The sequence below is a fragment of the Chlorocebus sabaeus genome, chromosome 23 (assembly GCF_047675955.1).
Source record: "Chlorocebus sabaeus isolate Y175 chromosome 23, mChlSab1.0.hap1, whole genome shotgun sequence".
Taxonomy (NCBI): domain Eukaryota; kingdom Metazoa; phylum Chordata; class Mammalia; order Primates; family Cercopithecidae; genus Chlorocebus; species Chlorocebus sabaeus.
The window spans coordinates 2604511-2631794 of record NC_132926.1 but is presented as its reverse complement, the minus strand read 5'-3'; the positions used below and the strand labels follow the sequence as shown (position 1 = coordinate 2631794).

Sequence of the window (27284 nt, the reverse complement as noted above, 5' to 3'; positions counted from 1 at the left end):
TTAGCCAGGATGGTCTCAATCTCCTGACCTCGTGATCCGCCCGTCTCGGCCTCCCAAAGTGCTGGGATTACAGGCATAAGCCACCGCGCCCGGCCAGAATTTCTTTCCTTTAATGCAGAATCAAGGAAACAAAAAGATAAATGTGTCAGTACCTGGTACAGAATAGTAAGTGTTTGCTGAACAAATGCATATTTGAAAAATACCTGTTTTCCATCTATGGAAGTGATATAAACAATAGCCAACACTTACATTGTCCTTCAAAGGTGCCAGGCATTAGTCTTAAATCTGTACAAGTATTCATTTATTCCTCACAACAACCCTGTGTGATAGCAGGACTAGCTTCATGGGTGTACGGTCAATGCAGGCTTTGATCACTCTGGTGGAAAGGGCCAGGCACTCAGAAGTATCCCATGCGTGAAATTCTTAATTTTATCTTTGAATTTGTGTTTTTTAAGTGAAGGCCAATGGGACAGGTTCTCAGCTGCCCTGGCCCCCTAGAGCTGCCCTGGGGCTTCTCCCTAGCCTCCCCGATCCCACTCTTGCCCAGGTAGCGTTGGGATTGCACCCTCTGAATCTCAGGGCAGGGTGGCGGGTACCACAGCATATTAGGCAGGAAGTGGGCAGGGCCTTTCACCCGTCCCATCCCTGCAGGGAAGTTGCAATCCATTAGGGCTGTAGTAAGGGGGAGTCTGACTTCCGCGCTCTGCTCCAGGCCAGAATTTTGCCCTGAGCCTTGTAAATTATGCAGATGGCACAGGGTGATGAGTACCATTATTATCCTTGTTTTATAAAGAGGTAAACTGAATTAAAGAGAAGTAACTTCACCAACTGCAAAATGTCAATATATATACCCCATGTGGATTTTAAAAAACTAGGCCAGGCATGGTGGCACACGCCTGTAATCCTAGCATTTTGGGAGGCCAAGGCAGGTGGATCACCTGAGGTCAGGAGTTTGAGACCAACCTGGCCAACATGGTGAAACCCCATCTCTACTAAAAAAAAAAATACAAAAATTAGCCAGGCGTGGTGGTGCGCACCTGTAATCCCAGTTACTCAGGAGGCTGAGGCAGGAGAATTGCTTGAACCTGGGAGGCGGAGTTTGCAGTGAGCCGAGACCATTCCACTGCAAGACTGTCTCAAAAAATAATAATAATTAACTCAATTTAAGGAAAGTATTAATAACTGCCACTCACTCCAGCAAAAATGGTGACCATGGCTTAAAAAGAGATGAAATCTGGGGAACTGCTGGGTAGAGCCATGTGGCTGGTCCCGAAGGTTACCAGGATTTGAAGCCATCAGGTAGGACAGGAGCAGAGGTAGGGAAAGGAAATGGGCCAAGGGTGGTATGCTCTGCAGCGACACAAGAAAAACAGGTTGGGAGAAAGACAGTGACACCACTTCAGCCAGGCCCAGGCCCAAGGCTGACTCATGGTCTCTTTCCCCACTGATCTGCCTACACAAGCACTGTGGACAGGCAGGACTTTCAGAGGGAGCAGTTTAGGAGCAGAGATCGAATGTGAGCAGCACTGTTGCTGGCTAATATTTTTTCAATGGTAGAAGCTAAAGGAAATGTTGCCGAATGTTTTGAATACTTGTTTTAAAATGTCCCGGTCAGGCACAGTAGCTCACGCCTATAATCCCAGCACTTTGGGAGGCCGAGGTGGGTGGATCACCTGAGGTTGGGAGTTTGAGACCAGCCTGGCCAACATGGAGAAACCCCACGTCTACTAAAAATACAAAATGAGCCAGGTGTGGTGGTGCACGCCTGTAATCCCAGCTACTCAGGAGGCTGAGGCAGGAGAATCTCCTGAACGCGGGAGGTGGAGGTTGCAGTGAGCCAAGATCGCGCCATTGCACTCCAGCCTAAGCAACAAGAGTGAAACTCCGTCTCAAAAGAAAAAAAAAAAAGGTTGTCCCATGTGGGGTCTGGTATGTAATTGCATTGTCCATAGGTGTCCTGTTTGGTTCTGGGGGATTTTTTTTTTAAGGTAATAAGTGAACATAATTTTTAAAAATCAAACCATACAAAAGCACATTCAGACAGGCATGGTAGCTCATGCCTGTAATCCCGGCACTTTGGGAGGCCGAGGCGGGTGGATCACTTGAGGTCAGGAGTTCGAGACCAGCCTGGCTAACATGGTGAAACCCCGTCTCTACTAAAAATACAAAAATTAGATGGGCATGGTGGCACACACCTGTAATCCTAGCTACTCGAGAGACTGAGGCAGGAAAATTGCTTGAAACCCGGAGGCAGAAGTTGCAGTGAGCCAAGATTGCGCCACTGCACTCCAGCCTGGGCAACAAGAGTGAAACTCTGTCTCAAAAAAAAAAAAAAAGGGCAAATACTAAATCCTCCTTCCCAGAAATTTTCCCCAGTACTATTGTATCTTTGAGCTTTTCTGCACATCACACATATGCTTTCCTCTCTCAACACTGGCTGCTTCCACACAAACAATAGGATGTACCCACAAGGAATACATCTTGCTTTTCAGAGAAATGCTTCCTAAAGGATGAGTAACAAACATGCGTGTTTTAAGAATTAACATGCTGGCGGCGTGCAGGTGGCTCACGCCTGTAATCCCAGTACTTTGAAAGGCCAACGAGAGAGGATTGCTTGAGCCCAGGCAAGCAATGGGCTTGTCACTTATTGCCAGTCAAGAGACTGGCCTGGCAATTTATTTAGCAATTCAGTAGGTGTAGAACTTCGTGATATTCTGTGTGTCATGTTGAACTATTATTAATGAAACTTAGAAATGTGAATGGTTTGACCAAGGTCATAAAGCCAGTACAACTGAGAGATGGAACCGCTAAAAGATTGTTCCAGGTTTAATTTTCCATGCCTCTAACTTGAGTACTAATGGGAACAGGTCACCCACAGTAGAGGATGCATGAGATGGCAAAACACTGCCAACAGCACTTCCAGAGACAGCACCACTCAGCGCTGACTGCCTGGAACACTGGTCTTAACATTTTTTGCTCATGTAACCCCCTAAGAAAACTGCCTTTTCTTTTTTTTCTTTTTTTTTTTTTTGTGAGCCAGAGTTTCGCTCTTGTCAGCCAGGCTGGAGTGCAGTGGCGCGATCTCGGTTCACTGCAACCTCTGCCTCCCCGGTTCAAGCGATTCTTCTGCCTCAGCCTCCCAAGTAGGTGGGACTACAAGCATGCACCACCATGCCCAGATAATTTTTTGTATTTTTAGTAGAGACGGGGTTTCACCACATTGGCCAGGCTGGTCTCGAACTCCTGACCTCAAGTGACCTGCCTGCCTCAAGTGATATGCCCGCCTTGGCCTCCCAAAGTGCTGGGATTACAGGCATGAGACACTGCTCTCAGCTGAAAACTCCAACTTTTAAAGTTAACGTATAAGATTCTTCATCATATTTCAAAGTTGCTCAGAATTCATTTTCTGGCATAGTGTAAATATTGACTTTTTAAAATAAAACTGTTACATTGTGTTTTGAAATGTATCAAGTGGTATGTAAATACCTTAATGAATTGATAATTACCACCATCCATCTTTAAAATAGGAAGTTATTTAATATTTGAAAATTTTACATTTTCCTTTTATTCATTGAACTTGAATTTCCATTCCACTTCTGCCATAGAATTAATGTAATAGATTTGTATGTTTTTAAAAGTGTTATTGGTCATCCTATAAGTCTCAGCAAAAAGTATGTAAATAAGTTAAAGTTTAATAAATTTTTATTATGACTAAAGCTCTAAGTGTATAAAAATTTTTTTTCTGGAGTGAATTATCATTAAGTTTATTAGTAATGCTACATTGGTAACAGGAACATAAATATAATTTTTATAAAGAATTATACGTAAATTTTTCTTGAATTGCATTTTTTTTTGAGACAGGGTCTCATTCTGTTGCCCAGCCTGGAGTGCAGTAGTGCAGTCTCGGCTCACTGCAAGCTACGCCTCCTGGGTTCAAGCGATTCTCCCACCTCAGCCTCCCCAGTAGCTGGGACTACAGGTGTGTGCCAGCACGCCCAGCTAATTTTTGTATTTTTAGTAGAGACGGGGTTTTACCGTGTTGGCCAGGCTGATCTCGAACTCCTGACCTTGTGATCCACCTGCCTCAGCCTCCCAAAATGCTAGGATTACAGACGTGAGCCACCACGCCCAGCCAATGAATTGCATCTCTTAATGAGATGAGTGGTGTTGGTTTTTGTTATTAGCATATATCTGTAGACAAATACATATGATTTACTGCTAAAGTGTGATAGAATTCAGCATCAATTTTAGTCCTGTTTTTTGTTTGTTTGTTTTAGTAATGTTGGTCATCTCTGAACTCTTTCCAAGTTATATGCCCCAAATCACACTGATCGAATGCCAGAAATTATTTTTTGTTCCCTTATTTTCATTCAAAGCAAATAACTGAAAATTACCTGACCTGCAGCCTAATAATATTAAGGAAATTTCTCAACTTTTGGGAGTTACCAAAAAAAATTTTTTACCAAGACTTATCAAGTGTGAGTCAGGCATGGTGGCTCACGCCTGTAATCCCAGCACTTTGGGAGGCTGAGGTGGTTGGATCGCCTGAGGTCAGGAGTTCAAGACCACCCTGGCCAACACAGTGAAACCCTGTCTCTACTAAAAATACAAAAAAATTAGCCGGGCATGGTGGCGGGTGCCTGTAATCCTAGCTACTGGGGAGGCTGAGGCAGAAGAATCTCTTGAACCCAGGAGGCGGAGGTTGCAGTGAGCCAAGATCGCACCATTGCACTCCATCCTGGGCAACAAAAGCAAAAGTCCGTCTCAAGAAAAAAAAAAAGACTTATCAAGGGATCATTTCACTTCTTATTCTTTCACTTAGGCACTTTGTTTAACCCAGAATACTCAGAATGGTTGCAGACATCTGAATATTGCTTATTTCATTCACCTTTGCCAATACAATACTTTTTGACAAAAATACTTTTAGTTTATCATGTATTTCAAATCCATTTTCATCAAAAACTTAGCTGCAGTTTGGGCTCGTTTAATTTATGGAAAATGGCCATCAAGCTAATGGCACATCTTAGGGTTGTGGATAGCGACTGGTTGAACATAATTACATAGATTTGTGGGGAGAAAAATTTAACTTTCTAAATTCAGGATACCCAAGCAGAGGGTTAGAGACCACCCCTCTGCCCCAAGCCCAAGCTTAACTAAATACCATAAAGCAGTAAAAGATCAGTCTTCACGTTTTCGGTTACTTAATCATCAAGGGCGACTCCCCCTCCATTCGGTATGTGGAACCTAGTGCACCCCAGGTCACTGTATCAAGAGGAAGACAGGTTATGGAGTGAGTTGGCCTTCTTTAGAGGGAGGAGAAAGAGTGCCTGTGAAACTTGAAAATCTGGAAATTGAGTTCCTTAAAACATCTGGGCATACCTAGCTTTGGCAAGACTGCTGTATATGTATTCCAATTTCAAGGCCACTAGATTATAGAACTGGGCTTGGTGTCTTTAAGGATAGATCTTTACAAATTGCTTTTATGGTTATTGCTCTCTTCAGAGTTTCTCCCTTCTCTTGATGAAGTTTTACAACTTTTATTTCCTTTGCCAATCATCCATTAAAGTTTTAAAATTTATAAATGTAATACATAGGCTTCTCTCGAAGTAAAAAAATAATTATACTGGCCTGACGCGGTGGCTCGCGCCTGTAATCTTAGCACTTTGGAACACCGAGGCGGGCGGATCACCTGAGGTTGGGAGTTCAAGACCAGCCTGACCGACATGAAGAAACCCCGTCTCTACTAAAAATACATAGCCGGGTGTGGTGGCACACACCTGTAATCCCAGCTACTCGGGAGGCTGAAGCAAGAGAATCGCTTGAGTTTAGGAGGCGAAGGTTGCAGTGAGCCGAGATCGCGCCATTGCACTCCGGCTTGGGCAACAAGAGTGAAACTCCATCTCAAAAAAAAAAAAAAAAAATTATACCACGCCCAACCAAATGCTTTACTTAACCCACTTTTAACCCTCTCCATAACCAAGGTGAAATGCTTAGGCTGTTTCTTCTTGCCCGTGAGCTCTCCCCCTACCTTCTTGGGTTTTGCTGAGATAATTTTGAATTTTTAGTCCTAGGATGTCTCAATATTTATTTAAGACCTTTACTACAAGTTCACGGCCATAATATTACCGTTCTTTTAGATTTAACTGCAGTTAACTATAAAAATATAGTACGTATAAATATGCTCTTTAATTGTCCATATTAATCAATGCTGGTGAAATAAAACAGGTAAAGGATTAATATCCAAAATATGCAGGTCAGTAACACAAAGGCAAGCAATTCACAGAAGAAATAGTAGGAGACAATAAAGAGACGTTATTTAACCTCAGTAGTAATTGGACGGCTGCAAACCAAAAACAATACGATCCCCCGCCCCCAATCCAATTGGTAAATATTTCTAACACAATGTAACGGTTTGCACCGGGGGGTTTTCCTGCCAGGACTCTTACTTTGGGATCTAAACTTTTCGTTTCTAGGATACCAGCTTACTGGGTTTAAGAGAACGTTTGGCCAGCACATATAAATATCTGATGATAATTGCAGACAGTCTTTATTATACCCTCAAAACAGTGCGACAAGATAATGGGAGTTGAAATGGAATTCTCTGAATTCATTTGACTCCAACGGAAGTGTGCGTAAAACCTAAAATTGTCCACTAGTAGCGGACGAAAGATTGGCAACAATAATTTGAGCGTGGAACTGGGGGGAAGATGCTTCCCTGCAGGCACCGGGCAGGCACTATCCTGCAAGAGAGAAGGCTGGAAAAGCCTTCCGGGCGGGGTGTGCATCCGCCCCCGTGCGGGCCAGAGGATGCAAAATGGCGCCCACTAGCTCCGTAGGCGTGGCCTTGAGCTGGACTCGCCCAATAGGAATGTCTGGGGGCGGGACGCTTTCCCAGCACGCCCTCTAAGAGCTTGGGGCAGGGCTTCCTGTAGGTAGCGCCCTTCCATTGGTCGAAAACGGAACCGAGGTTGCGAGAGCAGCCAAACGCGGCGAGTCTTGCTAGAGCCGTCGCCGTAGCAACGCCCGGAGCCGCCTGGGAGAGGCCTCTGGAGCAGGAGGCCGAGTGGCTCTTCTGACCCGAGGGCCCGCTGTCCAGCTGGCGGGCTGTGGCCTCTAGGGATCAGGGACTACTTACCTGTGAAGCCCGGTTATCCGCCCGCCAGCACGTCCGTTCCCTAAGCAGACCGCCTGGCTTCTTGCCTGACCCGTCTTCTCACCGTGGCCCTGAGTCCGACTTCCCCACACTCAGTCCACTAACGAAGCTATCCCTGCGCCTGCCCCGCAGCGTCTAAGTGCCAGATGATGGAGGAGCGTGCCAACCTGATGCACATGATGAAACTCAGCATCAAGGTCTTGCTGCAGTCGGCTCTGAGTCTGGGCCGCAGCCTGGATGCGGAGCATGCGCCCTTGCAGCAGTTCTTTGTGGTGATGGAGCACTGCCTCAAACACGGGCTGAAAGGTGAGCCTGAGGGGGCGTTGGGGAGCGTGGAAGTTCGGGCTGGGTGTTTGCTCGGCATTTTTTCATCAGTGCCAGACATCCTTCTAGGTGCTGAAATGCCAGCAGTGGACAGAACAGACGAGGCTCTTGTCCTCAGAAGCGACGTTCTAGAGCAGCGCTGGACAATAGAAATATCATGCAAGCTACATAGGCAATTTTAAATTTTCTAGTAGCCAGGTTTCTTTAATAGTGTTAGATGAGGCCGGGCGCGGTGGCTCACGCCTGTAATCCCAGCACTTTGGGAGGCCGAGGCGGGCGGATCACGAGGTCAGGAGATGGAGACCAGCCTGGCCAACATGGTGAAACCCCGTCTCTACTAAAAATACAAAAATTAGCCTGGTGTTGTGGTGGGCACCTGTAAGGCTGAGGCAGAGAATTGCTTGAACCCGGGAGGCAGAGGCTGTAGTGAGCTGGGATCGCCCACTGCACTCTAGCCTGGGCGATAGAGCGAGACTCCATCTCAAAAAAAAAAAAAAAGGGGATTAAGCAGTGAAGTTTAGCAGCTTTCACTTTCACTTGGCTTTTGGGGGAGAGGCTGTGGGTCCCTGAAGAAATTTTGCAACCCGTTCTTATGAATAACACTTTTGTTTTTCCTTTTAGTTAAGAAGAGTTTTATTGGCCAAAATAAATCTTTCTTTGGTCCTTTGGAGCTGGTGGAGAAACTTTGTCCAGAAGCGTCAGATATAGCGACTAGTGTCAGAAATCTTCCAGAATTAAAGTGAGTGAGAAGTAGTTATGCCGATTTGATGATTTTAAAAACTCCCTCGTATTTACTCATTTCTCAATTCCTTGCTGATGAAGCTCTTTCTAATTGGAAAGAGCTCTGCTGCTCATTATCCACATGATCTCGAGCAGGATTTGACTCTCTCTGAGCCTCAGTTTCCTTTTCTTTAAAATGAGGACAGTGATTCCTGCTTGCCACACAAGCCAAATAGGTTGAAAAGGTGTTGTCAACCAAAGGGCACTCACAGGAGGAAAAGGAACTACTGATACACTCCTGGAATCACTGCTTCAGATACAGGTGGGCCATTCAGTCTTCTGAATAATACATTTTGGGCCAGATTGTAGATTCCAGGCCAAGGGACATTTGTAATTTGTTAGAGTGGGACTAACAAATTACTTGCCGTGTCTGGATTTGTCCTTGCTTAGGCTCAAAATCAAAAACAGGCCAGAACACAAATAAGTCATCTTCATGGAATTTGGCATCTAGAAAGGGTCTTAGGGATCCTTGAGCCAATGCAAAAGAGCCCTCTGCAGTTTCCCAGACGGGACTGGGCTGTTCAGCGTTTATTTGACCCTTCTCCTAGGGAGCCAGCCTATTCCATTTTCAGAGAATAGTAACAGTCACTGCCCTCAGGGCCTGCTCTGTGACAGGCATGTGCTGAGAACATTCCTTTTCATTATCTCATTTAATCCTCCACAGCTGTCCTCTAGGATAGCTGTTAGTGTCCTCATCTACAAGTGTGGGAACTGATTAGAGTGGTTAAGTAACTTGCCCAAGGTGCCTCAGCAGGTGAGTGATGGAGCGGGAAGAAGACAGGGGTCTCTTAGGCCCTGAAACCCTCGAAATCCCATGAAACTCCATTGCTGCCAAGTCCTGTGCATTTTTCTCAAGATTGGATTTAAGCCTTCTATGCAAATTCTGCCTGCCCGGCCTATGTCGCATATATTTAAAGCCTTTTGCAGCTGCCAACCTTTCAAATGTTTATTTGATGACCTTTTTTTTTTTTTTTTTTTTTTTTTTTGAGAAGGAGTCTCACTCTTGCCCCGGCTGGAGTTGCAGTGGCGCAATCTCAGCTCACTGCAACCTCCGCTTCCTAGGTTCAAGCGATTCTCATGCCTCAGCCTCCTGAGTAGCTGGGACTACAGGTGCGTGCCACCACACCCGGCTAATTTTTGTACTTTTTGTAGAGACGGGGTTTCTCCATGTTAGCCAGGCTAGTCTCAAACTCCTGACCACAGGTAATCTACCTACCTTGGTCTCCCAAAGTGCTGGGATTACAGGTGTGAGCTATCACGCTTGGCCTTAATGACCTTTTTCATGAGCCTCTCAAGTCTACTGCCATGCTTCTTCAGTTGTTCTTCATATGGTACAATTTCTCATACCCTTCCTGCCCAGCTCGCTCACTCTCTCAAGAGTAAAGCACCTACACAGACTGTCCTGATGGTTTCTTTTTTTTTTTTTTTTTTTTGAGATAGAGTTTCGCTCTTGTTGCACAGGCTGGAGTGCAGTGGTGCAATCTCAGCTCACTGCTACCTCCGCCCCCTGGGTTCAAGCGATTCTACTACCTCTGCCTCCCAAGTAGCTTAGGTTACAGGTTCCTGCCACCAGGCCGAGCTAATTTTTGTATTTTTAGTAGAGATGGGGTTTCACCATGTTGGCCAGGCTAGTCTCCAGCACCTGACCTCAGGTGATCCATCTGCCTCAGCCTCCCAAAGTGCTGGGATTACAGGCATGAATCACTGTGCCCGGCTTTTTTTTTTTTTTTTTTTTTTTTTTTTAGACAGAGTCTCTCTGTCACACAGGCTGGAGCGCAGTGGTGGTGCAGTCTCTTAGCTCACTGCAACCTTCACCTCCCAGGTGATCCTGCCACCTTGGCCTCCCAAATAGCTGGAACTATAGGCTGAGGCAGGAGAATGGCCTGAACCCAGGAGGTGGAGGTTGCAGTGAGCAGAGATCACGCCACTGCACTCTTGCCTGGATGACAGAGTGAGACTCTATCTCAAAAAAAAAAATCATCTGCACTTTGACCCAGCAATTCCACTTATGTGCATTTTATCCTACGCATGTAACACATGAAAATGACACATGTACAGAATGATCTATTGCAGTCGTTATTTCTAACAGGAGATTAGAACCACCCTAGTTTTTTTTAACCCAGCTAAATAAATTATGGTGCTGTCCAACAATGACACACTAAAGCTGTAAAAAAAAGTGAAGTCCTCTGTGTACTGATATGGAAAGATTTTCAAGATGACAGATAGTCAGCAAAATAAGCAGGTTAAGAACTGCATGTAAAACGTTAAATTTTTTTGTAAAAAGAGAGAATATATTTGGTACTAGTTTTCATGTGTAGAGACATGTTTTGGAAATGAACTTAAACAAAAGACACTATATTAATGTATAAGGAAGGCGGGTGGGGAGGTGGAGGACAAGGAGACAAGTATATGCCTTTTAATACTTTCTAGGTTTCTTTCTTTTTTTTTTTTTTTTTTTTTTGAGACAGAGTCTCACTCTATCTGCCAGGCTGGAGTGCAGTGGCTCAGTCTCGGCCCACTGCAGCCTCTACCTCCCGGGTTCAAGTGATTCTCGTGCCTCAGCTTCCTGAGTAGCTGGGATTACAGGCGTGAGCCACCACACCCAGTTGTGTTTTGCATTTTTCGTTGAGATGGAGTTTTACCATATTGGCCAGGCTAGTCTCAAACTCTTGACCTCAGGTGATCCACCCCCCTCGGCCTCCCAAAGTGCTGGGATTACAGGCATGAGCCACCGCGCCTGGCCTACAATATCATTTTTTAAATGACCAAGTTGTATTCTGTTGTATATCTAATTTTGTTTAACCCCCCTTGTGGCTGTCTTCAAATTCTTGTTACCACAAACCATGATAATGATGTGGTGACTGCCCCGAAACATACATCTTTGTGTCCATCTTCAGTTATTTCTCTAGGATGTATTACTAAATGTAGAATTTTGGTAACCTGTTGTCATCAAATTGCCACTAGAAAGTTGCACAGTTGACCAGGCACAGTGACTCACGCCTGTAATCCCAACACTTTGAGAGGCTGAGGCGGGAAGAATGCTTGAGCCCAGGAGTTTGAAACCAGCCTGGACAACGTGGCAAAACCCCATCTCTACCAAAAAAAAAAAAAAAAACAAACATTAGTTGGGTGTGGTAGCGCGTGTCTCAGCTACTCCAGAGGCTTAACACAGGATTATCACTTGAGCCTGGGAGTTCCAGGCTGCAGGGAGCCATGATCATGCCATTGCTCAGCAGCATGGACGACTGAGCAAGACCCTATCTCAAAAAAAAAAAAGGAAGTTGTAAAGTTTACAGTCTCACCAAGCAGCACTTGAGAAGCCTTTATTCTTTTAATGTTTAATGCAGGCCTGTTCTTTGTTTCTTTTCTTTTTTTTTTCCTCTTCTTTCTTTTCTGCTTCTCTGGAGATAATGCTAGAATACAGAAAAATCACACCTTTAAGACTGGGGCTGGGCGCAGTGCCTCACGCCTGTAATCCCAACACTTTGGGAGGCCAAGGTGGGTGGATCACTTGAGGTCAGGCGTTCAAGACTAGCCTGGCCAACATGGTAGATGGTAGAAACCCCATCTCTACTAAAAATACAAGAATTAGCTGGGTGTGGTGGCAGGTGCCTGTAATCCTAGCTACTCGGGAGGCTAAGGCAGGAGAATTGCGTGATCCCTTGAGGCAGAGGATGCAATGAGCTGAGATCACAATGGTGAGCCAGGATTGTGCCACTGCACTCCAACCTGGGTGACAGAGTGAGACTCCATCTCAAAAAAAAAAAAAAAAAAAATTGGTTCCACAACATTGTGAATGTACTTAACACTACTTAACTGTAAGATTAAAAATGGTTAAGATGGTAAATTTTATGTTCTGTGTATTTTACCACAATAATAAAACATAAAATTGTACCTTTAAGGCCAGGTGCAGTGGCTCATGCCTGTAATCCCAGCACTTTGGGAGGCCAAGGCAGTCTGATCACTTGAGGCCAGGAATTTGAGACCAGCCTGGCTAACATGGCAAAGCCCTGTCTCTACTGAAAACACAAAAATTAGCCAGATGTGGTGACATGTGCCTTAATCCCAGCTGCTCGGGAGGCTGAGCCACGAGAATTGCTTGAACCCAAGAGGTGGAGGTTGCAGTGAGCTGAGATTGCACCACTGCACTCCAGCCTGGGCGACAGAGCAAGACTATCTCGGAAAAAAAAAATTGTACCTTTGAGCTAACCCCTTGGAGATTTTATAAGCTTTAGCACTTTAGCAAACCCTAAGTTCTCTATTAGTCTTTTGAAAGAACGTTTATCTATTACACAAATCTAACCTGATACTTTCCTGTGATATTTTATGACTATAAGCAAAGCATTATCTAACTGTATTTGTAATAGTACTCCAAGGTGTGTGGTGAGCCATTTTCGATGCCTGCCCAGGCCACGTGCCTCCCTCCCCAACCCCAAACAGCCATTCGTAGAGTGTCCTCTGCATTTACAAGGGTGTGTTTCCTGTGTATCTCCCTGGCTAAATCAGGTTTCTTTTCTGTGTGTGTTGTTGTGATGTCACAATAGTTTGATGCTCTGTTTGAATTCTAGGACAGCTGTGGGAAGAGGCCGAGCTTGGCTTTATCTTGCACTCATGCAAAAGAAACTGGCAGATTATCTGAAAGTGCTTATAGACAATAAACATCTCTTAAGGTATTTCATCAACTAGGTTTGCTTATCTTTTGCTTGGTAAATAATTAGAACATAGGCCGGGTGTGGTGGCTCATGCCTGTAATCCCAGCACTTTGGGAGGCCAAGGCAGGTGGATTGCTTGAGTTCCGGAGTTTAAGACCACCATGGCCAACATGGTGAAATCCCGTCTCTACTAAAAATACAAAAATTAGCCAGACATGGTGGTGGGTGCCTGTAATCCCAGCTACTCAGAAGGCTGAGGCAAGAGAATCGCTTGAACCCAGGAGGCGGAGGTTGCAGACAGCCAACATCACGCCACTGCACTCCAGCCTGGATGACAGAGGAAGACTCCATCTAAAAATAAATAGTAATAGGCCGAGCGCAGTGGATCACGCCTGTAAACCCAGCACTTTGGGAAGCCGAGGTGGGCAGATCACAAGGTCAGGAGTTCAAGACCAGCCTGGCCAACATGGTGAAACTGTGTCTCTACTAAAAACACAAAAATTAGCTGGGCGTAGTGATGCAATGCCTATAATCCCAGCTACTCGGGAGGCTGAGGCAGGAGAATCACGTGAACCTGGGAGGCGGAATTTGCAATGAGCCAAGATTGCGCCATTGCACTCCAGCCTGGGTGACAGTGAGATTCCTCCTCAAAAAAATAATAATTAGAACATAGTTCTGTAGATCATTTTGAATTAAAATAAGTGTATCAGCCAAGTGTGGTGGCTCATGCCTGTAATCCCAGCACTTTGGGAGGCCAAGGCAGGCTGATCACTTGAGGTCAGAAGTTCAAAAACAACCTGGATAACATGGTAAAGCCCCATCTCTGCTAAAAATCCAAAATTAGCTGGGCATGGTGGCATATGCCTGTAATCCCAGCTACTCGGGAGGCTGAGGCAGGAGGATTGCTTGAACCCAGGAAGCAGAGGTTGCAGTGAGCCAGTATCACACCACTGTACCTCCAGCCTGGGCAACAGAGCGAGACTCTGTCTCAAAATAAAAAAATAAAATAAGTATATAATATTTATGGAAATTTACGACTGGCTCATTTTTGATATTTATAACTAAGCAAACATCATTATAAAAGGAATTTTCTCTAGACTATGGTGACTTACGAGGGAGGACTCTTTCCAGAGTTAAAGCTCTCTGTAATTGAGAAACATATTTTACAGCATAGCCTAAAACCCAAGCTTTTCAGTGTTTTCAAGGCATGGCTCATTATTGAACTTAGCTTTACACGACAAATACTGATTTACAATATTTCACGTACTCTGAGTACAGTTACACTGAGTAAGTTTGAGTTACAGATTTTGTTCTAATGAACTAATTGTTTTTCAATTAATTTTTTATTTATAATCAATACAAAATTATACGTATTTGTGGGATACTGTGTGCATGTATACACTACATAATGATCAAATCAGGCTGATTACCACATTCCTCACTTTACTAATGAACTAATTCTTAAGACAAAGTTTCCTACGCGCACACACAGTGGCCTGGATGCCACTGGATTTGGCACCTGAGCAAGTCATTGCTGACCAGAGCAGTATCAGGCAGGGGCTGGACCCCCCCTCGCAAATGGTCACGATGACTGGTCAACAAGGAAGTAAAGCAGCAGATGTTCCTCCGTGGGACACAAGAAGGAGGAGTGTTATGCTTGGATGTGGGATCCCATTTCCTGTTTATATGGGCATAAGTGGAGATGTAGTTCATACCAACACAGACAAGGAGCCAGTGGAGACACAGGAGGGGAGAGTGACAGGAGTCAAGAGGAGATGAGGAGAACCGGGGTCCAGGGTCTGCATGGAGGAGTTCACTTTAGACAGGAGGAAGGGCGAGCCCATTCTAAGCCACAGGAAGAGAAGAGAGGACGGGAGAAAAAGCAGCTGTTGAAGCAGTGAAGGGAAATGAAAGGGAGGGAGGAAATCCACAGCAGTATCTTCTGGCTCCAGGGCACAGTTGAAAAGGCAATTCAGGCTGGGGAAGGAGTGGGGATGGTGAAGCTGTTTCTGAGCATCCTGCTGTCCTGTCCATCTCTTGTAGCGAGTTCTATGAGCCTGAGGCTTTAATGATGGAGGAAGAAGGGATGGTGATTGTCGGTCTGCTGGTGGGACTCAATGTTCTCGATGCCAATCTCTGCTTAAAAGGAGAAGACTTGGATTCTCAGGTAAAATGGAATTTTGGCTCTAGACGGAACACTTTCATTAGCCCAGGGACTTTATGTAGGATCTGCAGGCAGGTACTGAACCCAAAGAAGGGCAGATGGCAAAGAGCCCGCTGGTAGAGGACCAGCCAGGGGCAGGTGGGGAAGCAGCGGGGAAGGTCTCAGAAGGGTGAAGAAGTTGCATAGCCAGAAGAACACTTGGAAAGCTTGGCAGGTGTGGCAACAGGCAGACAGCTCTCCGTGGCTGAAGCAGAGGATGCTCCATGGCTGAGGTGAAAGTGGAGGCTAGGCCTGGTTGTGAGGTCATGGGTGCTGTGCTGAAGGGTGTAGCTGGAGTGCAGTGGTGCGATCTCAGCTCACTGCAAGCTCTGCCTCCCGGGTTGGCGCCATTCTCCTGCTTCAGCCTCACAAGTAGCTGGGACTACAGGCACCCGCCACCACGCCTGACTAATTTATTTTGTTTTTTTGTTGTTGTTGTTTTTTGTTTGGTTTGGTTTTTTTTAGTAGAGATGGCATTTCACCGTGTTAGCCAGAATGGTCTCAATCTCCTGACCTTGTGATCCGCCCACCTCGGCCTCCCAAAGTGCTGGGATTACAGGTGTGAGCCACGCGCCCAGCCTGAAGGGTGTAGCTTTTATCCCTCTTTATCCTGAGCTTTGGGAAGCTGTTGGAGGTTTTTAAGAAGTACACTGAAATGATCATGCCTGGCTTTGAGAAAGCTCAATCTAGCAGCCACTCAGGTTATGAGTTAGAAGTGGCCAGGAATAGATACAGCAAAAGACTTGAGGTCGGGCGCGGTGGCTCACACCTGTAATCCCAGCACTTTTGGGAGGCCAAGGCGGTTGGATGACGAGGTCAGGAGATCGAGACTATCCTGGCTAACACGGTGAAACCCCGTCTCTACTAAAAATACAAAAAACTAGCCGGGCGTGGTGGTGGGCACCTGTATTCCTGGCTACTCAGGAGGCTGAGGCAGGAGAATGGCATGAACCCAGGAGGCGGAGCTTGCAGTGAGCCGAGATCACACCACTGCACTCCAGCCTGGGCGACAGAGCGAGACGCTGTCTCAAAACAAAAGCCTTGAGTCTGGTCTAGAAGTCCTGCAAGGCGGATGGGGAGCAGGAAGATAGAGCCAGGAGAGATTTGGGAAGTCAGGTTGATAAAATGGCACTAATGAGAGTAACCAGTGAGGTGTAGAGTGCTCGGTGGGAAGGACAGCCCTCTTGGGATGGGCTTTCTTCCTGCATGGGAGCTGGTAACCAGAGCCAGGGCCTAAACTCCTGGTGGCAGGGACCGTAAATGTGTGAGGGGGAATAGGCACCCTAACCCATTCCTCACTTCCACCCCCTCTTCAGGGCATCTGCAGCTGTGGCTGGGCCACTGCCAATAAAAAAGATTATTTTACACTGTCTGGCAAAATTGCTAGCCTCTTTCCTGTGTTGTGTTTGATGAACCTAAAGATTCCCTGATCCCTCCATGTGCAGGTCAATGTTTTTTTGTAACCTCTCCTCCCTTTAAAAAAAAAAAAAAGTTTGATTGTCTTTGCATGTTGAAAAATATCTTTTTTTGAATTCAGAGAAGTATTTTTGAAAAGACACTAAACATCACACATGTTCTCATTACTCAGACAGGTAATTCAGGGTTACGTTGTGGTGTACATCCTTCCAGCACATGAATAAAGGTGTGTGCATGCGTGTGTGTGTGTATGTTTGTGTATTTTAGAGTGAGATGTTTGGAGGGTTTCTTTTTTTGTGAAACCAAACGATGATTATTTTAAGCACATCATTTTGTAATTTTAAAAAATGTAACAATATATTCTACACAGTTCTCAATAACAAGAGATATAAACCATTTTAGATGACTACGTAGTGTTTCATTTTTTAATGTACCATTATGTAACCAGTACCTTATTAATTTAGATCGTTTCCATATTGTGACAGTATTATTGCTGGGCACATGGCTCACGCCTGTAATTCCAACGCTTCGGGAGGCCAAGGTAGGAGGATCACTGGAGCCCAGGAATTTGAGACAAGCCCAGACAACATAGTGAGACCTTGTCTCTACTAAAAATAAAAAAAATTAGCCAGGAATGGTGGTGTGCTGCCTGTCATCCCAGCTACTCTGGGGACGAGGCAGGAGGATTGCTTGAGCCTGGGAGATCAAGGCTGCAGTGAGCTATAATCGTGCCACTACAATGCACTCCAGTCTGGGCAACAGAGCCAGACTCAGTCTGGAAAAAAAAAAAAAAACCACCGATATTATAGACATCCTTAAAGTTCTCTGTAGTCTTGTCCATATATTTCCTTAGCATAAATTTGGGGTGGTTGTGTCACAGTATACAGCCTACATTTTGCTAGATAATGTAAAACCAGCCTCCAGAAAGGTCTTCATTATATACACCCACCAGCAGCGTGGGAGAACCCATTTCCTCCTGACACTGGATGTGGTGAGCGTTCTTGGTCTTTTTCAGTCTCATGGACAAAACAACTCATCATCTCGAATTTACAAGTATTTTTGTGTTTTATTTGCCATTGGGGGTTTAGCATTTGTGATCATCTTTTCATACTTGGTCCATTTTTGAGTTTTCTTTCTCTGCTTCTTTATTAATGACTAAGCACATTGACCTTTCTTCAGAATTATTTGTTATAATTTTTTTTTTCTGGTTTCTCAGGGATGGTGTGCCCTGTACATTTTTTATTTTTAATTTTTGGCAACCAGATTTAGCAGGTGTTTCCTTTATACCTTCTAAGGTATTGTGCTGTGAAGGTCCTTCCCTATCTAAACATTACCCTAACTTTTAAAATCAAATGTGGGGCGCCGGAACGCGGGCCCACGCGTGTGTTTGTCCGTCTGTCCAGCCTTTACCCCCACAGCTTTCAGTCATGGCCTCCGGTCAGTCGCAGCTCGGAGAGCCAGCCCCTGACTTCAAGGCCACTGCCCTGGTGGATGGCGCCTTCCAGGAGGTGAGCTGTGGGCTATGAAGGGAAGTACGTCGTCCTCTTTTTGTACCCTCTGGACTTCACTTTTCTATGGCCCACAGAGAACATCACTTTCAGTGACCTTGCTGAGGATTTCCGCAAGCTGGGCTGCGAAGTGCTGGGTGTCTCGGTGGACTGAGTTCACCCACCTGAGTTGGATCAACAGCCCCCAGAAGTAGGGAGCCCTGGGCCCCCACGCATCTCCCACCTGCTGACATGATGGGAAGCTTGTCTGAGGATTACGGTGTGCTGAAAACCCATGAGGGTGTTCCTACCCTGCCTCTTCATCATCGATGGCAAGGGTGACCTTTGCCAGATAGCTGCTACTGATTTGCCTGTGGGGTGCTCCATGGATGAGGCTCTGCGGCGGGTCCAGGCCTTCCAATATGTGATCGAACATGGGGAAGTTTGTCCCACTGGCTGGAAGCCTGGTGGCAACAGTTAAGCCCAATGTGGATGACAGGGAATACTTCCTCAGTATTCCTTGAATGCTGGAACTAGGCTGGCCAATGGATAGTGAGCTTGTACTCCTACCTGGGTACCCTGTGCTGACCCAGAAAAGGCCAGACCTGCCCCTCCAGTCTCCACAGTCTGGGACCCTGGAGGGCTAGGCCAAGGCCTTCTGCTTCCACCTGGGTAATTTTTTACACACTTTGTGTGTAAAAAATGTGTAAATTTTACACACTTTTGCCATTTGTTTTGGCATAGTGTGAAGTAGGAATCTAAATTTCTTTTATAAATAGTTAACCAGTTTTCGCAATATCATCATGTAATGTATTTTTTCTACTAATTTGAAATTCCACTTTTATCATATGTGAAATACCCATAATATGCATTCGTTTATTTCTGGACTCTTCTGTTGGAAATCTGAATCTCTGTTCCTATGCCAGTGGCACGTTATTTTAATGACTGGAGCCACATAGTATATTCTAGACTCTGGTAGTTAAGTACCTGCCTACTCTACTGTAGTTTTGTTTCAAATATTTCTGGGCCATCCATTCTGCCAGATGAACTTGAACATTTTGTCAAATTCCAGAATAAAAACTCCATTGAGATTTTAATTAATTAATAGACACGGTGAGCATCCTGGTGTAGTGCTATCTTGAATGACAGTGCCTATAGTGTGTTACCATAACGTATACATGTTTGCTGCCGATGCTGAGGGATGCTATGTCTCACGTTTAGAGAGTGGTATTCCACTCCAGTTTACTTTGTGTTTTGTTGTGTTGTTTTGTTTTGTTTTTTCTTTTCTTTGAGATGGAGTCTCACTATGTTGCCCAGGTTGGAGTGCAATGGCGCAATCTCCACTCACTGCAACCTCTGCCTCCCGCGTTCAAGTGATTCTCCTGCCTCAGCCTCCCCAGTAGCTGGGATTACAGGTGCCTGTCAACACGCCCAGCTAATTTTTCATATTTTTAGTAGAGATGGAGTTTCACTGTGTTGGCCAGGCTGGTTTTGAACTCCTGACCTCATGATCTGCCCACTTCAGCCTCCCAAAGTGCTGGGATTACAGGTATGAGCCACCGTGCCCGGCCTACTTTGTGTTTTTGTTGGAGATGAATGTTGAATGTGGTCAAATACTTTTTTTGGATCTATCAACATGTCATACCTGTTTTTAACCCATAAGTATAATTGAATTAATCCATAGGTTTCTTATTGAATACTATCCCTGAATTTCTAAAATAATCCCTACTTGATCATTGTAAACCCCTGAATTTCATATGTTTACTGTTTTGAATTTTTGTATCTCTGCTTGTAAGTGAAACTTCTGAATTTTCTATACTGCCTTTGCCACCTTTCGGTGTCAGAATTATATTAGTCTCATAAACTAGAAGGCTGGGTGCAGTGGCTCACACCTATAATCCCAGCACTTTGGGAAGCTGAAGTGGGCAGATCACAAGGTCAGGAGGTCGAGACTACCCTGACCAACATGGTGAAACCCCATCTCTACCAAAGATACAAAAATTAGCTGGGCATGGTGGTGTGTGCCTGTAATCCCGGCTACCCAGGAGGCTGAGGCAGAAGAATCGCTGGAACCTGGGAGGCAGAGGCTGCAGTGAGCTGAGATCGCGCCATTGCGTTCCACTCTGGGCAACAGAGCAAAACTCCGTCTCAAAAAAAAAAAAAAAAAAAACCATAAAACTAAAATAAACTTGAAAATAGCCTTCCTTTTCTTGTTTTCTACCACAGTTGATTAGATCAGGAATTATTTTTTCTGTGCAGGCTTGCTAGAATTTACTGGTGTGAGCACTTCACCCTTATGCCTTTTTTGGTCTTTGTTCTTTGATCACTTTAACTTTTAGCATAGTTTTGATCAATTTATGGGTTTCCTAAGTCTTCAATTTTTAAAGTCATTTATAATTTTTTTAGAAACCATTTCATTCAGATCTATTAAGCTAGAGTTGTATGAAAGTATTCTTTTACAGCTTTTGAAAAATCTCACTGTTCTCATTTATAATGTGTATTCTAAATATTGATCACACTTAGTAGAAATTTGTCTACTTGGTTGAACTTTGACAAACCAGCTCTCTTATTTATCAATTCTACTTTGGGAGTAGGGCTTTATTTGCTTTCTAATCTATTAATTTTTGCTTTGGGTATTAATTCTCATCTTTCTGTTGGTTTTTTTCCGGCTGCATTTTTTTATGATTTTTTTAAATTATTATTATAAAAGAAATACTTGCTTGTTGAAAAAAGTTAGGCAATGCCAAAGTACATAATGTGAAAAGAGATGTTGAACCTCCTCATCCAATCCCCCGTCCCAGCCCCAGTTCTTCTCCCTTTCCCACAGGTAATGGTAAAGATTCTGGGGGAAATTTTTCTAGAAGCTTTTATACTTTTCCTATACATTTATGTTCACATAGGTTTTGTTTTACATTAAATCTTTTCTGATCTTCTATTACTGTGTAACAAGTCAGCAACAGCACTTCAGCCGTAACAATCACTGTGTCTTTCACAGCTGGGGGCGAACTGGGTTCAGCTGTTTCGTTCTTGTTCGAGAGCGCATGTGATTACAGTCAGGGGTGGCTGGGGCTGGAATCACCTGAAGGAAGGCTCGCTCGCTCCCGCGTCTGTCTGCTGTGCTGAGACCAAGGAGCTGGGGGCTGGAATGGCAGGGGTTTCTTGGACATCTCTCTGTGTACATGGTCTCCAGCATTGTGGCTTCAGGGAAGTCAAGACTTTTTACATGAAAGCTCAGAACTTCAAACGCGTATGCCTTGAGAAAGAGCTGGGTGGAAGCTGTATTGCCCTTTTTAACCTACCTGCAGAAGTCACACAGCATCATTTCTACTGCATTTTACTCATCAAGACAGGCACTAAGACCTCCCAGAGTTGAAGGTTGGAAATATAGATTCCTTTTGGTAGGTGTGTCAGAGGTTGCAGACATGTGTTAGAACCATTACATATAGCCTTGGTTGCAACATAAGTAGGATTGTTATAATGAGATTGTATATATTATTCTTTGACTTGAAATTGTATCCTGTAGTTTTGTTGGGGTTTTTTCGTTTGTTGGTTGGTTGGTTGGTTTTTTAAGACACTCTCTCTCTCTGTCACCCAGGCTAGAGTGCAGTGGCATGATCTCAGCTCACTGTAGCCTCAACCTCCTGGGCTCAAGCAATCCTCTCACCTCAGCCTCCCAAGTAGCTGGGACTACAGGCATGTACCACTGCACCCGGCTAATTTTTGTATTTTTGTGGACACAGGGTCTCACTGTGTTGCCCAGGCTGGTCTTGAACTGCTTAGTCCAAGCCATCCACCCGCCTTAGACTCCCAAAGTGCTGGGATTACAGGCATGAGCCACTGGGCCCAGCTTTTCTATATTACTGCAAATGTATCGACTACATTCTTTGTTACAGTTGCATAGGTTCTGTGATATGGCTGTAACATGATTGATTTCAACTTTATTGATGAACATTTAGGGTGCACCCAGTTTTCCTGTATTTCACATAAGAATGACCTCACTTATTCATTTTCAAGTGCTTTATTTATTGGCAAAGCCATTGATGTTTAGATGTGTAAGGGGTCTTGGTTCTCCCTTGTACCTAAGGGGTGGAGAATTTTCCTGAAATACTGATTAGACCATTTTACCAAGATCTGGGGGAAGACTCAGAAATGTCAGTTAAGGTCACCAGTTTAGAGATCCACATCTTTTTTAATTATAATTACTTTGTACACAAATAATTTTGTTGATCTTTGTAAACAATGTGATTATTGAATAAACAGAAAACTAAACTAGGTCGTGAAATTTCAGAATAGTCTCTGAAATCTGATACTTAGTCAGTTTTTCTTCTAGAAGGTGGTAGGGTTAGGTTTTTTTGGTTTGTTCAATTGATTGCCACTTCATAGAGCTGGTTGACCTAACTAAATGTTCCTAGGAAAGAGGTAAGAATGCAAATACCCTGAATTTCAAAGGTTGTAAGGTTTATGAAAAATAGGACATTTTATTTAAACTTGTGCATTTTATTTTGTTTAGGTTGGAGTAATAGATTTTTCCCTCTACCTTAAGGATGTGCAGGATCTTGATGGTGGGAAGGAGTAAGTACTGCATTGTACGTCACTTTTTTTTTTTTTTTTTTTTTTTTTTTTTTTTGAGACGGAGTCTGGCCCTGTCTAGAGTCCAGTGGCACAATCTCGGCTCAGCGCAACCTCCGCCTCCGGGGTTCAAGCGATTCTCCTGCCTCAGCCTCCTGAGTAGCTGGGACTACAGGTGCCCACCACCACGCCCGGCTAATTTTTGTATTTTTAGTAGAGACGGGGTTTCACCGTATTGGCCAGGCTGGTCTCGAACTCCTGACCTCGTGATCTGCCCACCTCGGCCTCCCAAAGTGCTGGGATTACAGGTGTGAGCCACCGCGCCCAGCTACATCACATTTTTAATAAAATTCTGGCAAAGGCGGGTCTTCCGGCCTAGGCGAGCGCCAGGTCTCCAGACGGAAATTGCCGAAGACTAGCGGAGGCCCCGAAACCAGGAGTGGTGGGGCAGGAGGGGAGGGTGGGGGTGGGGAACTTCGGCCGAAGAATGTGGGTCAGACTGCGTGGTTGGACCCGGTGGGGGTGGGCTGGGCAGGTTAGGTGTGGCCTCTCTCCACACTGGCAGTGGGGCCGGCCGAGGCGGTAGGAGCGCTGGGGTTGGAGGTGCGCACCCTGGGTGGTGTTCCCCGCCTGCAGAACGGGTAATGAGGCTCTTCTCTGCAGCAAAAAAAAAAAAAAATTGGCAAAGAACACTTTTCTTGTTTTTGCTTTGAGATTTTAGATTTTGTTTAGTTATTTTTAAGTACAGAAGCAATGCATTATTCTCATTGTTTAAGGAATTTGGCTCTGCAGAAGAATAGAGTGTACAGGTGAAATTTCCCCATTCACGTTGTCCCCTTGCCTCCATGTCAATCCCATTCTTCCCCTTAGAGGAAGACTGTTTAATGCCTTGCAGGTATTTGTTTGTTGGTCGTGTATTTTGCTTTACCATTTGTTCAGATATAAATGGGATAGTATTATATAAGTTGCCCTTGGACTTGTTCTTTAATCATAGTGTTTTAGATTTTTGTTCTGTTTTGTTTTGTTTTGTTTTGTTTTGTTTGAAATGGAGTCTCGCTCTGTCACCCAGGCTGGAGTGCAGTGGTGCAATCTCGGCTCACTATAACCTCCGCCTCCCCGGTTCAAGCTATTCTTCTGCCTCGGCCTCCCGAGTAGCTGGGATTATAGGCATTCACCATCACAGCCTGGCTAATTTTTTTTGTATTTTTAGTAGAGACGGGGTTTCACCATGTTGGCCAGGCTGATCTCGAACTCCTGACCTCAGGTGGTCCGCCTGCCTTGGCCTCCCAAAGTGCTGGGATTACAGGTGTGAGCCACCGCGCCGGGCCTAGATGTCTTTTCATGCCATTATGAAGCTCTCCCTCACCCTTGTTAACAAGGGTATTCTTTTAAAATAAGTTACCCAGGAGAAAAAATAATAATAATAACAACTATGCATAACATACTGCCATTTATATATATATATATATATATATATATATTTTTTTTTTTTTTTTTTTGAGACTGAGTTTCGCTCTTGTTGACCAGGCTAGAGTGTGGTGGCACAATCTTGGCTCACCGCGACCTCCACCTCCCGTGTTCAAGCGATTCTCCTGCCTCAACTTTCCTGAGTAGCTGGGATTACAGGCATGTGCCACCATGCAAGGCTAATTTTGTATTTTTAGTAGATATGGGGTTTCTCCATGTTGGTCAGGCTGGTCTCAAACTTCCAACCTCAGATGATCCGCCCGCCTCAGCCTCCCAAAGTGCTGGGATTACAGGCATGAGCCACTGCGCCTGGCCCCATTTACGTTGTATTAAAAAAGGATGTACGTACATATGTTTTACTTCCATATATATTCATGGAACATTTCTAGAGTGGCATATCAACCTTATAGTAGTGGTTGCCTGTGGAGGCAGGCATGGGAGGGGTTTTTCACTGTAAACCCTGCGATTGCGTTTGAATATTTCACCTCGTACGTATGTTACCTGCCCTTCCATGTCTTCCCGAGGACCCTCGCGGTCTCAGTGCCTGGCAGTGCACCTTACCAAAGAATGGACCAGCAGGAACCACACTAAAGCTTCATGCATCCTAAGTACAAGGGCTCACCCACTTGAAATTTAAACAAAATATATTCTTTTATTTCATATTAGGCCAAATACTTCAGAGGAACAAAATATATTCCTTTTTTTTTTTTTTTTTTTTTTTTTTTTTTTGAGACAGAGTTTCGTTCTTGTTGCCCAGGCTGGAGGGCAGTGGTGCGATCTCGGCTCACTGCAACCTCCACCTCCCGGGTTCAAGCAGTTCTCCTGCCTCAGCCTCCCGAGTAGCTGGGACTACAGGCGCTTGCCACCACGCTGGCTAATTTTTTGTATTTTTAGTAGAGATGGGGTTTCACTGTGTTAGCCAGGATGGTCTCGATCTCCTGACTTCATGATCTACCCCCCTCGGCCTCCCAGCCACCGTGCCTGGACAGTTTTTTTGTTTGTAAGTCCCACGGGCTCCTTTCCTTCAGTGTAACAAGGGTTGTGTCAAAGCCATTTGCATGTGGCAGGTTGGTATTTTCACCTTGCTTGCTGATCCTGAAACCTTGGTCGGCAGGGAGCCCACTCCCCTGGCAGCCTGGCCTTGGAGACGCTGGCTACTGTGCCCCAGGCCGGCTTTGCTCTCTGTACTCTGGGACTGGATGTTACTAAGCTTTGGCTGTCTCTTGGTTTCTTGAAGACATTGGTACTTCCACAAGGTGACTGGAAGGTTGGGGAACAGTTACAAAGTATTAATCATTAATAAAAAAAGTTCTCCCTTTTTATGCTCCTTTTAAAAGGCATGAAAGAATTACTGATGTCCTTGATCAAAAAAATTATGTGGAAGAACTTAACCGGCACTTGAGGTAAGACTCCTTTTTTTTCAGTGTGACAGTTACATGCGTGGTAAACTGTCATTGTTTCAGGGAACTTCTTTGAGTTGCCACATACTTATAAATAGCTTGTTTCCAAACCAAGACAAAAGGGTCATCATTCAGGCAACATTTATTTGTACAAACTGGAGAAGTGTGATTTCTTCTTGATAAACTCTTGGGAAATCTTTATTCTCTGCTTTCTGCAGTTATATAATACAGAGAGGTAGCTACATTAAACCTTGACTCTCCACTCCTCGCCCCACAGCCACGTGGCTGGAAATCCCTTCATGGCAAGCACTGTTGCTGCTGGAATCAGCACACAGCACCCAGTGCATTAGGCCGGGAAAGAGAGTTGAAAACCACTGGGCTAGGCCCTCCAGAGCAATGTACTAGTGATCACCAGCATCTTTATCTTGATTTTTTTTTTTTTTTTTTTTTTTTTTGCTGGAGCTCTGTGGATGTGTTTCATGAAACACTAATCCTTGGAGGTATTCGTGGGGAATGTGGAGAGACTTGTTAGAGGGTACATTGCACATTACAGGTCTCCACAGGGGCAGCCTCTCTGGCCCCAAAAGCCAAGTGAAGAAGCTGGCATGTTCCTCCCAGTGTAGTCAGGGACATACCGCTCTGGGGCTTTTTTCACTTTCCTTTTTTTTTTTTTGACAGGGTCTCACTCTGTTGCCCAGGCTGAAGTGTAGCGGCGTGATCTCGGCTCACTGGAGCCTCAAATTCCCAGGCTCGGGCAGTTGATTCTCCCACCTCAGCCTCCTAAGTAGCTGGGACTATAAGCGCATGCCACCCCTCCTGGCTAGTTTCTGTGTTTTTTTATAGAGACAGCGCTTTGCCATGTTGCCCAGACTGGTCTCAACTGGACTCAAGCAATCCTCCCACCTCAGCCACCCAAAGTGCTAGAATTACAGGCGTGAGCCACCACACCCAGCCTGCGGCTCTTCTTAACTGTGATGTTGGCTATTTTTTGAAAGTTTTTTGATCAATTCTTAGTTTATTGAGAGTATTTATAAGAAATAGATATTGAATTTTATCAAATGCCTTTTAGTGTCCATTAAAATAATCATGGTTTTTATCCCTTAGTCTACTGATGTGGTGTATTTTATTCATAGACTTCTTCATACTGGACCATTCCTGTGTCACAGGGATAAACACCACTTGATCATATGTATTTTTTTTGAGGCAGAGTCTCGCTTTGTTGCCCAGGCTGGAGTGTGCTGGCGCGATCTCAGCTCACTGCAAGCTCTGCCTCCCGGGTTCACGCCATTCTCCTGCCTCAGCCTCCCAGTAGCTGGGACTACAGGAGCCGCCACCATGCCCAGCTAATTTTTTGTATTTTTAGTAGAGACGGGGTTTCACCGTGTTAGCCAGGATGGTCTCGATCTCCTGACCTCATAATCCGCCCGCCTCAGCCTCCCAAAATGCTGGGATTGATCATATTTTTATTAGGATTTTTTGAGACAAGATCTTACTCTGTCACCCAGGCTGGAGTGCAGTAGTATAATCATGGCTTGCTGCAGCCTCCACCTCCCGGGCTCAGGTGATCTGCCCACCTCAACCTCCCAAGTAGCAGGAACCATAGGCATGCACCACTGCACCTGGCTGATTTTTTGTGTTTTTTGTAGAGACAGGGTCTCACTTTGTTGCCCAAGGTGGTCTCAAACTCTTGGCCTCAAGCGATCCTCCCTGGTTAGCCTCCCAACTGCTGGGTGATAGGCATGGGCCACCTTGCCCAGCCAGGATATAGTTTTAATAATTCAATTATCCTTTTCATATGTAACCTGGCTGGGTGCGGTGGCTCACACCTGTAAT

General features: G+C 44.9%; 1 protein-coding gene and 1 pseudogene across 3 annotated transcripts in view; both read left to right on the top strand.

Moving 5' to 3' along the window:
- The window catches only part of RUFY1 (RUN and FYVE domain containing 1), a 71626-nt gene that overhangs the window by 6406 nt on the left and 37936 nt on the right, over positions 1–27284 (top strand). For 2 of the 3 annotated variants that reach the window (XM_037992597.2, XM_073010427.1), the window contains exons 2-7: positions 7286–7459; positions 8099–8216; positions 12826–12927; positions 14953–15076; positions 22526–22587; positions 25389–25454. In XM_037992597.2, coding sequence (XP_037848525.1) covers positions 7300–7459; positions 8099–8216; positions 12826–12927; positions 14953–15076; positions 22526–22587; positions 25389–25454 — 632 coding nt within the window. In that variant the 5' untranslated portion in view covers positions 7286–7299. The remainder of the gene's footprint in view (positions 1–7285; positions 7460–8098; positions 8217–12825; positions 12928–14952; positions 15077–22525; positions 22588–25388; positions 25455–27284) is intronic. The other variant, XM_037992596.2, reaches the window with a different exon arrangement.
- LOC103245100 (peroxiredoxin-2 pseudogene) lies at positions 15083–20235 on the top strand (annotated as a pseudogene).